We start from the raw sequence: 15299 nt of genomic DNA on the forward strand, positions 1-15299 counted from the left end.
AACCTCAGAACAAAGACGGAGAATTAGCTGGGTGTCCCGAGGGCCGGGTGACATAGAGACTTTGAATATATAAATAGACAGATCTATCAACAACACGTCCTTGAAAACAGATAGAAGTCTTCATTGTAGTGTTAATTTTGTCAGCCATTTTAAAATGTAGTCTTAGTCCTGTGTCAGATGCCCCTGTTAATTGATGGGGTGGGGATGGAGCAGTGGATAAGTTGCATGCCTTTAGTGTGAGAGACCCAGGTTCAACTCCCCACTCTGAGACATCTACCAATGTGTCCTCGAGCAACACACTTAACCTTGTTGTTCCAGAGGTGTGCGACCTCTGACATATATAGCAATTGTAAGTCGCTTTGGACAAAAGCTAAATGTAATGTTATTTTTTTCATATTTAATTCACTGTGTACTAATTTATTAGTCAAGTTTTAGTTGACTAAAAGTCTGGGTATTTTAGTCTGATTTTAGTCAAAAGAAAATCAAAAGTATTTTAGTCTAATACCCAAGTGATTAGCCTTGATATGCCGCTTCAAGTTTGTCGCGTTTTTTCCAAAAATCTTATAAACACATCAGGTTTTTTTTCTTCACGTTTTTACTGCTGAATCATTAATAGCTGCAAGCATGTAGGCCTGGGGCTGACTGTTAAAGTATCAGGTATGTTTGTCTTATTATAATAATAATTTTTATCATATGTAGTCATTTTGCGACCTGACCTTTCTTTTCTCCGTGAGAGGGAAGAATTTAGAAAGTTGCGTGGCGCTGCAGGGAGCCCCCTGCTGCAGTAGTAGTCCTACATGGATCATGCGTAATATTCATCCAGCCAGAGGGAACGATCATGAACCATTCACAGCGTGTCGGAGCGTACAGTCGGTGATAGTTCCCTCTGGCTGGATGAAGTCTGACTCTCCGCATGATCCATGATGATAGAGAAATATAGAGATTAATGGCAATAAAGCAAGCTGTCAATATTTTCCTCACCCGTTGCCCCAGTCGGCCAGCATTCAAAGCACAGGAAGAAAAAAATACCGCTACCGAATACCGAATGAAAACTGTTTAAGTGAAAATGAAGAGGGCCTGTAATATTTTTTTGTCTCCTCATTATACTGACAAAAGAAAGAGAGATTTTATTAACGTTTTTATTTTTCCATTTTAGTCTCGTCATTCTTTGTCAACAATACTGCATGTTATTATAGTCACAGTCAGCGTTTAAGGACATTGTCACCATCTCGTCTCATTTTCATCAGGGAAAAAAAGTTGAATATATTTCGTTTAGTTATGTCTGATGAAAGTAACACTACTTCATTGCTTTTCTTGCACAAGACATTTGTCATTTTTAGGATGAAATATTTGTGGGGCAATTTAATTAAACATGGAGAAGAATCTGTTCATGGATGTCAATGATCTCCAGAGCTATACATATCGTCATCTGTTGTCACCACATAGACCCACACCTGACTTAAGCCCATGCAGTGGTCATGGGAAATGTGCTTGGGACCAATTACAGGAAGCCAACTGGTTGGGATTAGGCTTAATTTTGTGGCCTAACCTTTGACTGCTGGGTTACTGACAGAATGAAAAAAACAAATATAAAAAGACTAAACTCAGATCCCCGGAAGCAACTGGAGCATAGATATGTTTACCACACTAACACGTTTCATTGCTTTGTGCAGTTGTGTGTGGTGTGCATGTGTGTGTGTGCAATATGTAACCCTTTCCCAATCTAGGGCATTCAAACTGTAATGTATGCCACACAGCCTTGGCATACATTGTGAAACGTTAGACTGCATAAAGAAAATGCTACCAAGTTAACTGGAACAATAACAGACAGAAGCTTTTACATTCAGACATAACATGGAAAACAAAATTAGCTTACCTTATCTGAGTACACAAAGAACAGGATGAGTAATATCAGCTCTGCCAGGAGAATTATCAGCAGGACAATGAAGAACTGTCAGAGAGACGGAGAAGAGCCTTGTTTTAACAATTGCTTTGGCAGTATTGTAAATCTACCTTGTCATGCTGGTGAAAACATCTGAGACCGGGCCTCTGTTGCCTCATTGTTCCTCTGAGCGCTAAAGGAGGTCAGAAAAAACAGCCCTTACATGACTGTAGATTACAAACGTGACAGTTTTTATGCTTTTCATAATACACTCAGCATCTGTGATTTGTAGTGATTTTGACTTATACTCACACTCAAATGCAATGTGAGTGAGTATTCTATATGTGTGCATGGAAAGATGATCAGCCGCTAAATGACTAGTTTTTTTAAAATTTAGTTTAGTTTATTGGGGGGTTAAGTGATGGATTGACATTGCAACTGGTTGCCTGGTAACCTCACTCACTGTGACAACAAGACTCTAGGAAATGATTTTGAACAAACAAACAGGATATAACGTGTTAATTAGTGACCCTTAGAGATGCTGCAGATTTTGTTATCTTCGGACAGAGCCAGGCTAGCTGTATCCCCCTGTTTTCAGTGTTTGTGCTAAGCTAAGCTAACTGACACACTGGCTGTAGCTTCCTATTCAGCATACAGACATGCCAGAGGTATCAATCTTCTCGTCTAAGTCTCCATAAGAAAGCAAATAAGTGTATTTGGCAAAATGTAGAACAATTCCTTTAAGGTTACAATCAATGATGAATACAGAATACACAGGGACCCAGATTTCTCAATAATAACACGAAGCACATACTGAACACAACACGAAAAAAAACAGGAAAAGGAAAGACAGGAAAAGAGAGATGAAGGAGGAGATGGTAAGGACAGATGGAGGAAAAAAAATGAGAATCTATGTGCCGTAGGGCTTGTGAATGTGAGAGGAGGGGAAGAAGGTTTAATACCTCCCAATATTAATTTCCAACACAGCCTTGCATCTCATCTACTATTCACGTCTCCCTACTTTACTCCCCTTCAGCTCAATATTTACCAATCTCTTCTGCACAGCAGGGGAACTGGCACGCGAACCTAGATTTCAGAAAACCCCATTCATCCCAAACTCATTTGGGAGGAAAGGGGTAGGCTATTATTTGTGTCAAAGCCCCGATGAAATAGTTAAGACAGTTTGTTGTTGGTTGAGTATCTGGGTTGCCAGTTTATCGTATCACTGTTGTGCCTTCACAGTCAGTTTGTCACATTTTCCTAGTGCTGAAAGTTAAAGGAACAGCTTCTGTACACAAAATTAGCGGCGCTCTGATGGCTCTGTGTGAGAATGTGTGTGTATATGTATTCATATGCAAACACAGCTTTGTGGGCGTATGCTCTCATTTGCCAGTAATTCACACTGGTTTTAAAGATTTGACATTTCAGCCGGATATTTCAGTGTTTTCTCTCCCACTTTCTTTCTGTATTTTTTATTTTATTTAATGTGTCTCAGTAAACAGCTTTTGGCAGCAAAAAAGAGACACTGAAGATGTACTGCAAAGGATGTCTAAGCTTTGAATATTTCTAATCCAGAGAGAGTTGTTCTCAGAGTAACTTCAGAGATAATATGTCAAGGTAGACGCTTGGATCCGTTTGCTCTGGGACATCTAAACCCACTCTGATGTTATCACGCTCCCCCACCCCTGGGTGTGCGGAGCCGGACAAGCAGGCTAAGAAAAAACAACAACAACAACTACTAGCACCAACAGTTCCGCACTAAACAGAATTATCATGGCCAAATATGAAACGCTGCCACACGAATATGTGGCAAGAGACTTAATGAGAAACATCAGAACTGCTGAATTTACCATTAAGTCTCTTAAGTTCTCATTCCAGCTGCATTCTTCACCCCCTCCACCTCCCTCTTCCCTGCACTCCACTCTCTTCCTCTTTTTACTTCACAGTTGTTAGTCAGGTGAAGGAAGCCATGTCGAACACTGAGGATTTGGTGGGGCTTTTGACTGACGCAAGAGCTTCAAGGGATAGAGCTGTTTGTTGATGTTAAGTACCCAGAGCCCCAACTGCTCTCCTCATTTAAAGTTTCTATACATGAAAGTTCCGCACAAACCTCATTCACCTGGGTGAACTTTTGTAATTAGCTTGCTTAAGATGAAACACTTGTACTACTTGGGTAAAACATTGCAACGTAAAGAAAGAGGAGTCTTCCTAATGAATAATAGAACATTTTTCAATTATTAAGCACAGAAATATCAAGTGCCTTCAGTGCATGCACAGTAATTCAACCATGTTGGTGGCACAAAAGGTCTATTGATTGACAACTCTTTCACAGGGCTGTGACCAAAGCCATGGAAATGACACAAATGCGTTGGTGTTAATTTGTAGGAAGGGAGAATCCCACTGCTCAGTGCTAATTTTCCTCTGCGAGCCCCTGAGGTTTGATACAATGCAGACTGAACTCATCCTGTCACCCGTCTACCGCCGCTTAGATTCCGGCTGGAACACAAATCCAAATATGCTGCTTAGTTCTTGCTGGCCTTTGGCCAGTGTGTGTAGGTGTATGGGAACATATGTGAGAAGCTGTCTCCACAAGACATTTCTGTCAATATTTGCATGGATGATATGAGGGAATGTGAGAAAAAATATCCAAAGTAGGAGACATCGTCAGCCTAGGTATGTAGATTTAACTCACGCTCAGAAGCAGGCACTTGTTCTCCTTGATGGCGCCCAGGCAACCGAGAAAGCCTGTTACCATGACGATGGCGCCGATGGCAATGACCATGTTGGCAGCCGACAGTGAGGGGAATGAGGGCGAGAAGGTGGCGAAGCTGCCCTGGGACACAGAGAGCCAGATGCCCACGCCGAGCAGCCCGCAGCCACATAACTGAAAGGCAAGAGATAAGACAGATGACAGGTGAGATGAGAAAACAAGTAGCAGATGAATCACTTTTCAGGGTTAGACACTATTGACAACCAAGCTCATTATCAGCTCTCCCCTGGCAGATTTTGCTCATGATGACAGACGTTCAGAACAATATAGTAATCTACAGAGTTAGGTTAGCTCTAAATGAACAGAAATCCCAGCTAAAAAAGCCCTGTGTAACAGGCTCAATTTCCCTCCCGTTGCCCAGGGAATTGCCCACACAGTCATCCATCACCCAACACTGTTCAAAAAACAAGAGGGTTTACACCAATTACAACTATGATAAGCCACTAACAGCTCTGCAAGAGATTAGAGCAAAAATTGGACTTGGGCCGCGCTGGTTTTGCATGTTTGAGCTGATTATGTTAAATCCAGAACAAACAGAGATGTAATTACTGCCACCCCCTATAACAAAAACTTCCAAGCTCTCCAAAACCACCGGCAGTAGACTTGAACTTCACCTAGAGGGAGCAATTCCCTAATTCCTCTCTGCCACCCTGCCAACACCCCACCCCTCCACCCGATGTGTGTGAGGTCTGAAACCTGAGTCCATTAATGCAAGAAGGTGTTTATGGAAGGGTTTGATTGGCGGGGTGGAGTGTCACACCTTGCTGATGTGTTGGGGAGATGAACATGCCCACCACTTGGTGAAATATATGCCAGGAGGTAAGTGGTGACATACTGCCTGCATCCAATAGAATAAAATACCCAGGGCAATCTTACCATGAATTACAAAAAACATCTCAAATGAGTTAAAATATGGAAAGGCACCATGGTAAATCATCACACCCCTTCCACCCTTCTATTCACACTCTTCCTTTCTCATCTTCGCACTGCTGCTCCAGAACACTTTAATGCCTGTCAGCAACACACACCGAGGCACACATTCATGTAAATGTACGCACACAGTCATCAGGTAGGGATTATGAATAAACTGCTTCCCTTTTCTCTTTCAGAATAAAATGATGAATACATAATGCAAATTTTCTTGGCAAATTTTCTTGGTCTGACAAAGTTTAACTGACAAAAAGCTCAACAGATAATAAACCTGCAAATGTGCTGCAGCACTTTCACAACAAACAAGTGTAGCTTCAGTTGAACAAATGGCACAGGTCTGTGGCAATTAGAGATGTTAGGTGATAAGGTGTAAGATAAATTTTGGGGTTTCAAATGCAAGCCTGATGAGGTGGTGAGAGATGCCTCGGATCTAATGAGTATATAAGATCTGTAGATACATAAACTGAGTTCTGGCAACCCTCTCTCATTAACCTGTGACCTTTGAGCAGTGAGGTTTGACTTTGTGCAGGCTCACCACCAAGTGACCGAGTGCTTCAGTACATTTACAACAGCACACTCAGGTGGATGGATGATACACATGCTCTCCTGAGGACTACGAAATTACTAGATGCAATCAAAAGTGAGGACACAGAGAGAAAGAATCAGGACTGTACGTAAATGACTCAGGGTAGATAAAAGCCCTGTTGAGAGTGCTGAAATTTCTGCACTGACTGGTTGCGCTGCTCACGGTGTGTGATTTTGTTAAAGATTGGAGTAGCTGCTCTAACGAACAGACTCTGCCACCAAGGTTGAGGTTGAAGGCAAGGGGGGGCTGCGAACAGAGCCCGTCCAGCAGACTGTGAGAGTTGTTGTCACATATGGATGACAGTAAAGTCACACTGGATTTCTCACCAGGAATGAACGAGTGGTCTGAGTAAGACCACTCCTGAGAGCGTGAGAGAGAGAGCGGCGCATTGGTGCTCCAAAGACTTTCAATCATCTATTGTATAAATAATTCAGAGGCAACTGTATACGCTGGGAGGCACCCGCTGGCCCTTTATGCTTGCCTGATTAAAAACGGGACAATGAAAAGTCAATTGAAAATGCTGGTAAAGGTCATGTCCCTATGCAGAGTGGCTAATATACGGCATCACAGCTGACACTCTTCAGAAGGCCAGATTATTTAGAGCGTGAGGAAGGGTTCCAGGGGGCAGCAGGAGGAATAGTAAGTTTAAGAGGCCAGCTAGATAGAGTGGATTTAAAGCTAGCGAGGGGAGCACCAGGAGGTTTAAGAGTCCAGGTGGAGAGGGATACAGGACCTTCTCTTAATTGTGTTTAATGCCCAGTGAAGGGAGCTTGTCCAAGTGTGTCATTCTCTTAAGTGACTGTGAAACCACCCAGCCCCTACTCAATCTGTCTGATCTGAGCCTACCAGGAGTCTAATCTCTGCCTTGCTTCTTCTACCACTACTACTACTACTACAACAACAACAGCGTGCAGTCATCAGACCTCTGTATCGGTGCCACAGGAAATACCTCCAGTTTAAGCTCTGATCTCTTTGGTTATCTGACCTTGGTGTGTGTGTCTCAGCTTGACCTTGAGCCTCTCAGCTGAGCTCCTTATGTACTTTTAATTGTGGGACAGTCATGCTTTGATATCCCATCTGCGGGGAAGGATCAAGGAATCCCTAAATACTGGAGAGGCTTGTAAACAGTCATGTTGAGGGCTTACTATTAAAGAAGTCATTGTTGTTGCATCAATCAGAGCAGAAGATGCTGAGCGTTATGATTAACATTTGGGTTGGAGGAATAAATTGGCATATTACCATATTTTCTAGGGAGATAGAAATACAAAAATAAAAGTTTATAAAATAAGGTTTCATCTCGCTTTAGGTCTGAGTGATGTAAGTTGATACACCGACTGATGAAATGACTTCGAAACTAAGACCAGTTTTTACACTTTATGTATGATCTGCTAGTCACTCATTAAAATTGTTCCACAGTACTACTAACCATACCAACGTGTATGTAAGATTATTTGTCTATGCAACTTGACTACACCAATTATCTGTGGAGAAAAAGACAACCAGCATGGATGCTTTGGGCTGCTACTCTGCTTTCACGATCTATGCATGTAACTTTACAGGGCACGGCACATGACAGCTTGCCAGGTCCACTACTATTTCAATTTTAACAAGCTTCAGTGAGGGATCGAGTCTTTTAGCATTCTAGCTTGTCAAATATGTATTTATGGTTTAGTTACAGGAAAACACTGTCAAAACAACTTGGCTGTTTTGTCTTGTTGATGTTCTGTTTTGTCTGGTTGATGTTCCCATGCATACATGCAGCACAGAGATGCTTCCTTCCAATTTATCACTTACTTTCATATTTGAGGATGATAGGAGCATATCTTTCAGCCGTGATAATGAAAACTTCTTTGCAGTCTGGATCACAAAACTTGCTTTGAATTGAGTTTGAGGGTGGTTACTCCTGAATCGTTTTTTAAGAAAATCAATGAAAAAGAGTAAGACCAGACCGAGAGAATATGTGACCTTTTCATACGTGTTAGGCGGTATTTTGAGAGCACCTCCACCGCAAGACAGAATGCAGTCCGGTGTCTAAATGTCATTTGTGGAAGAAGTGACAAAAGGCGCCCAGTAGAGAGGAGCGGAATAGAGCAACATTAACTTTCTGGAGTAGGAAATTGGAGGACATGAGATATGACTCTATCTAGCTGTATGAATGAGGCCCTGCTGTTTGCGGCCCTGTAACAAGCTCAGGGTGAAAATAATTGCAATAATACTGTGTGAAGAAACTGTGAGGCAACTTTCCAAACAGGAAGGAGAGGTGAACGGGGTCAACCACAAGTTGTGTGAAAGAGGAATGGAAAGCATTAAAGCCAGAAAGATTGGACACACACGTGAAATGTGTGTATGAGAAAGAGAGATTGATCTTAGAGTGAGAGAAGAAGAAGAAAATAGAGGCTGACCCTTCATCCGAGAGGCTGGCTCAGAGAATTATCAGTTGCTGAGGTAACTGGCTCAGTAACACGGGTCCACCCCGACACAAGACCCCAACTTCAATCTCCCCCAGAGGAAGGGGGTCTGAGAGTGTGTGTATGATTGTGTGTGTTTTTCACACACAAAGGTCACACCCTGTTGTAAAGAATGACAGCTTTTTGTCAAAATATTGCTGTCTTCTGTGGCTTCTCTCATCACATGGGCTTAGTGGTCCTGTTTGTAAAGTTTAAGCGTGTGTGTGTGCATGTTTGAATGGCTGTGATGCATTCTTAAGCCTCTTACTTCAGTTTACTAAAGACTTTACAGCTGAGAGTAAATAATTGGTCAACAAAGAAACACAAATAACAATCTTCTGTAGACTGTGCTATACTGAAATCTAACATTTTGTTTAAGTAATTAGTAAAGCACGTCTACCATTACAGCAGAGTAACCCATAAAATTGGGGAAAAAGTCAACATGTCTGCACTGCTTGAGGAATGAGCAACTTCATCACTATACGATCCCCTCTGCCCTTAACTGCAACTCTTTTCTTTTTATTGGGAAAAAATGTTTTTTTGTCTTGCGGCACACAAAATCTCTGCTTTATCCCAGCATTGATTTTGCCCTAAAATGAAGACAGAAGATATTCATCTCAGATAAAAGAAGATTTTTCATTTCTCGCCATGTGAACCTGGAAGCCTGTGATTCACGTTACTATATAAGCACAAAATGGCTTGCCAACTGTGCGAGGAACAGAATCACTGAACATCAACCATAATAAAGCAACAGTAAACATCAAATAGGAGCAAAAGAAAAAGCCTAAAAGTAAAGACAGGCTATTTGTATTTTCTACCCAGCAAGTGGGAAAGGTCTTCTTTGAGGCATGCTGTGAAAGAAAAAGGAGTCGTTTTAAGAGTAGACTCTCCAGAGAGGGTGTTTGTGTGTGCCTGTCAGAAAAGGTTGTTCTTTTAAAGATATCTTCCTGATAAATAAGTACTTTTACTTCCTTTATCCTCCATGGCGGCCACATTTGAGCAAACAAAACAAAAGCCCAGGTGACACAGAAGAACTGTAGGGCTATATTATTTTTCACATTAGTCTTAAGAAACCTTGTTGTTTTAGTTCCTTTATCATTATTGGCCAATATGTCCATATATATATACAGTATATATGTCAATAGCAGCAACCATACTTTGACTACTGACCAAAACAATTTTTGTTGGATTCAAGTACAAGAATTTCTATAATGAAAAAATATCTTCATCTGAATAAGCCACCTAACAGTTACTGGCCATTTTTATGAGACGTATGTTACAAATACTTCAAAACTCAGCTAAACACACAGCTGTCCTTTGTTGTTAGCATGGTAAGCTTACCTTGGTTGTTGGCTAACCACGTGAGTGGAAGAAACAGAGGCTCTGCGTTAAGCCTTGGCAAAAATATCTAAGTGACGGACAACAGAGAAGTGGATTATGCATCAGTTGTGGTTTAAGTTTCTATGGACATTTTTTTAACTGAAGGCGAAAGCAAACTTTTCAGAACCACTTTTCAAGTCTTCAAGGTGGTAAAATACAGGTTTTTAGAGAGTATTCCTATTGATTATCTTGCTTTTCCTATGTAAAACATGCAACAAAACAAAATACCCAGACATCACTTGTGGCAGTGCTTTAAGACATTAATTTATGGATAAAAACACTCGTCGAGATGGAAATTTTTCAGTCATGCATAGGTGGTTATAATAGGGAATGAGTCCCTAACCCTTCCATTGTTAAGGCCCGTGTGTTTCACTACATCCCTTTGCACAATATTTATCCCCATGACGGTAGCTAAGCTGAAGGCAATATGCAGCTTTCCAGTAAAACTCCCCACCCCTGTCTCCTCAGGCTTCCTAGGGGCAAGCTAGTCATTCCCCTGTGAATCGTGTATAGCCAATGTGAGTTGTATAACAAGTAAATTATTCACAGGGTCTGTGATGGTGGCTGAGGGAAACAGTGCTTTCAGGCTCAGAATAAACACCGCATAATTTCAAAGGGCCGGGACAGATGCGGAGTGTAAGATTAACAAGGAATATCTGCCTGGTTAAAGTTTCATTCACCCAGTGGAGTCCTGGCAGATTCACACAATGCGAGGGATTACTTAGAAAACCACGCTGACTGACTGATAACACAGCATGCTGCTTTCGATGAAGATGTACACTTTAATCTGGGGACAAATGAGCTTTTATGAGGTCAAGTACATACTATCTACAGACTCAATTGACTTTCAGCAATTGTCCGGGTACGCTAAACATGACACAGACAAAAAGATATGTCTTTTCAATTCTGTGCTCATATGGTCCCACCATCCATCACATGCTTAGTCAAGCGTCCAGAATGGTGCAATTCTGTGGTGGTTCTATTCGGATGCCTTAACTGGCACTTTGAAGAGGGAGCCTTGACAACCCTGTTTATGGGTCTTCAGCGATGCACCCATCAATGATGCAGAGCTCACCAGGTCTCCCTCCCTCTCTATCTCTCTCTCCCCCAAGAAGAGCTGAAAGGCCTATTCACCACAAAGTGACTTTAAATCAATTGCACCAGGAAGGATTAAAGACAGACAAGCCTTTCTCTGCCTGTCCAGAGCTATCCCTGCTGTCTGCGCTGACGCATCCACACTCTTTCATACCTGACAACAACCTTTACCCTTGGAGGACAAGCCACAAAAAGAAAGAAAGACAGGACAATGGCAGAAGGAACGCTATTAGACATCCCTGACTAATTCAGCTGTTAGATCTCCACCGTCCCAACAAGACTCTTCTATCAGCCTATGAACCCACAGGCATTTCAATTATGCATAGGGAACAAGTAGGAGAGCACCAGGAAAGGGGAAAGTCATCCCATGATTGGAGCCAGAGAGCGAGGAAACTCTGCTTGCCAAAGTCACTCAGATGGAGTGAGACTGAGGATGAAGACTCATAGGGATGCACAGGGAAATGGGTCCAGCAAGCCAAGCGCAGAGTGGAAAGCACAGAGCCAAAGACCAAAACCTTGGTCCAAATACAGACAAACACTGCCACAGGAGAGCAAAGCTCCTTTACTTCTTCATGCTGCGGACTCAGGATGGCTGCAGGGATATGGCAGCTGCCCTATCTTTTCCTAGTCAGCTCACAACCAATGCTTAGAAACCCACTGTCCTTTAAAGAGATGCATGACCATGAAAATCCCAGTGATGTTCTAAAGAGGACAATGAGATATAAATACATAAACGGAGCTGATAACAGAGGGAGACGTTCCTCCACAAGGCTCTAATTAAATGTGAATATTTCTGCTTACTGTTGACATCAAAGGTGCTTATGAAGATATCTTATGAGGCATTTGTGTAAAATAAAGTCAACGCGCTAAGGAAAATAAATATCTATTTATGTGAAGGCAGTGCTCTTTTATGAGTGCTTGTTTTCCTCCACATAAACTGCCTTGCCTGCAGAGGCACACAAACATTTGTCTCATATAAATATCTCACTCCAGCCTGCCAGTGCAGCCATGCTGAAAATCCTCAGAGGCAGGCAGACGGTTGGACAGTCTCCCATTGACTTGCACTAGTTGAATGGCTTAATGAGTGTGCTGGCTCAGCAGAGGTAGAGCATGGCCGGGACTTGTGTATTAGACAGGTTGGACACTTGACCTGTTTCCCGCATAGTACCTGGAGCAGAGGACCAAAGGGCTCAAGGAAATGGGAAATCCCTAATGCACTATATGGCAGTTATAGTGTGCTGTAAGTAAAAGAGAAAGCCAGAGTGTTACACTCTGCACATTTCTCTGCTACTCTTTGACCCTCGCAGTATCACATCACTGCTGTGGTCATCAGCCAAATGGACTTCTATGGGGGGCATCTGCTACAGAGAGTTCACAAACAGAGCTGTCCATTTGCTTAATGCACCCACATCTCTCCAGTTGTGTCCCCATTTCAGAAAACCACAAACAAAACAATAACCTCCACCAACTTCATCAACAACTGCAACATCATTTATTTTTCTTAATAGGCACCTGGACTTTGTGGGATGAACTGAGGTGACTTTGACTGGCCATGTTTGAGATTGCCAAAAGAGAAAATCATGTTGTTACAAATGTATCTCAAGTGTCTGACAATTGCCGGCGTAAAATGAGGTGAAAAGCAGCCTTGGGATTTCTCCCTGGAAATGAGCGAATAACTTGTTATGATTTTATCTACGGGGTCACTCTGCCTGACCTTGTGCAAAAACAGAGAGGCTGCTGTGTTCACTGTGAACTGTTAGGGGAGAAAGGTGATACTAAATGTGCATGTGCTAGTGTGCCTGTGCGTTTGTGTGTGCACGCAGATGTCTGTGTATATGGTGGTTTATTATCTCATTTCACTTGGAAAAAGCATGGAATGGACACGTAGCCTTGCTGCAGGGATGGTCTGAGCACTCCACAGCCCACCAAGATCTGACCTGCTGCTACTGCTGGAACACACCATCCATTAGAGAGACTGGCACAAGCACGTGGCCTAACATTTCACCACAATGTGATGAAGGCTTACCCACACTCCTAATGAACTGGGGGGGGGGGGTTACTTGCCAACGGGTGTGGTGGCTGGAGCCCAAAAGAAATATGAGAGGTGGAGAAGTAAAGCCTAACTCTGTAGCTGTGTGCAGTGTCCTTTCAGTATTTGTGCTTTCAGATGGTTTGCGGAAGGGTGGAACTAATTTTCAACAAATGCATAAGAGTAAAATTGTGAACATCTAAGCATATGTTTATTCCTGGAGCAGCGCTACTGTGAATGGAAACATTCCTGTTATGCAATGCAAGGCATTATCCATCCCTGGAGGGACAGAGGGAAGCTGAAGACGCAAAATATGCACATCAGCTTAAGTGAAAACCAGAGCACCAGCCGGATGCCTTGCGAGGAAAGAGGATATTCAGATTGAAAGACATATAATCAATAGTCACTCTGCATGCCATGCCACAGGGTAAATTACTGTTCCCTGCACTTACTGTATAAAGGGCTTTTTAATACCCCTCTCTCTTAATATAGTGAATTATTCACCACACTTTTAAAGACATAGCTAAGTGAAGATATTGTAGGGGGGTTGCTACACCTATAGTATAGTACAAGGGATACAGTTGCCATGATAGTGTGCCACTGCTTTTATTATTGGCCCTGTACCCCATCCCCTTATATCTTATTTGCCTCCCTCTTACTTCTATTCATGTTGTAGAGAACAATTCTTTTTCTACTCATTCCTTCCTGAGCATGTTGCAGTGCATCCTATAATTCATGCCATAATTCATTGTGTATGTATTATGACATACTGGGAATATCTGCAGACCTGCTGGAATAAGGGAATTCTGCAGAACAGAGTTTGCAGCGCCAAAAACCCTGAAACATTAACCATATTCAGTGTATGTGTTCCACAACTGACTTCAATAAACTTAAGAGTGTGTGAGAATGCGTAGTGAAAACAGGACCTTACATTAACCACTACAGAGAGCCAATCTGTATTCATGGAGGCGCAGTGTGTCTGTGGGCATTGTTTGAATGTCGATGACACTCCGTCTGCATCTGCTCCTCACCAAGAGGGGACGAGGGAGGGAAGCGATTCTATTTCACCTCTGGCATGGCAGACTCCGCACCTGAGTCTTGTCTAAAGGCCAAAAATCTCTGCTCATCCATCATTATGAAAACCTACTCTTGATTTAGGCTGAGAGGCAATAAGATTAAGCCCTGACAGCTGTAGTATTAACAAAAAGGACATTCTTGAAATACTTATCTGTAGGAAAAAACTTGAACTTCTAACTCTTAATGTGCCTCAAATTACATTTTATTGCCACCATGTGAAGCTAACTAATCAGCGTTCCCTGTGGTTGTTGCAGGAGCTATCTCCCTATATACCTCTCCTCTCTCTCTGAATCTCATTGTTTCTTTTTATTCATTCAAAAACAGCTCAAGTGGGATGACAGGGTGAGAGTCTGGAGATGTTGTGTGCATCTTGGGCTCTGTGATGATATGAAACTTTTCACCGAGGGCTCCCTAAAGAAATGACCTTCAGTCAGCACTTGAGAGTAGTAGCATCTTTCTGAAAGTTTCCACTCAATACTCACACAAACCAAGGTAGACTGAGGCCTGAGCACATCATGACAACCCCACCAGCCACCAAACACACGCCGCTAATAAATGCAGCCTCCCCCTTTTGAATGTTGTAAAGGTCAGATTTTAGTGGCAGTTGGATGGCACAGAAAAGCTTCCTTGACTAGCTCTGCTCCTGTTCCTCTCCTCTCCTCACCCCTAAATGGCTCATTGGAGGCGCCCTTACAGTTGACATGCTAATTAGCACAGCAGGGAAATGGACTGTGTAACTACTCTTTTCTGGTCAACCAACCCCTGATTCCCCATCAGCCCTTCATCTCAATGCACTGGACCGCACAAAAAGACATATCACTAAATAATAGTAGGGCATCAATCCCTGTATTAACGTTATAATCCTAGCTGTTCTATTCACTGTAACCCACCTCGGGGTGTAAGAGAAAGAGACGAGGAGATAAAGGTAAAGCAAAGAGAGGGAAGATAAATGAGGCTTCATTCAGGCTATAACGTTGTATTGATGGTCCTGTAATACGACTCCATGTGTGACCTCCCCTGGACATCAACCCACATCAACTCCCACAACTCCACTTCCTACCTTGTGTAAATGCTGAGTTGGTCATTTAAGATATGTGATTGTA

General features: G+C 42.4%; 1 protein-coding gene across 6 annotated transcripts in view; it reads right to left on the bottom strand.

Annotated features, from left to right (window-relative positions):
- The window catches only part of tspan9a (tetraspanin 9a), a 177794-nt gene that overhangs the window by 17595 nt on the left and 144900 nt on the right, over positions 1-15299 (bottom strand). For all 6 annotated transcript variants that reach the window (XM_038707024.1, XM_038707023.1, XM_038707022.1 and 3 more), the window contains 2 exons: positions 4575-4766; positions 1877-1951 (listed from right to left, as the gene is read on the bottom strand). In XM_038707024.1, the coding sequence (XP_038562952.1) occupies positions 1877-1951; positions 4575-4766 (267 nt within the window). The remainder of the gene's footprint in view (positions 1-1876; positions 1952-4574; positions 4767-15299) is intronic.

This window comes from Micropterus salmoides, unplaced genomic scaffold (assembly GCF_014851395.1).
Source record: "Micropterus salmoides isolate LMB-PRFRI ecotype aquatic unplaced genomic scaffold, ASM1485139v1 Ms_hic_scaffold_8, whole genome shotgun sequence".
NCBI lineage: Eukaryota > Metazoa > Chordata > Actinopteri > Centrarchiformes > Centrarchidae > Micropterus > Micropterus salmoides.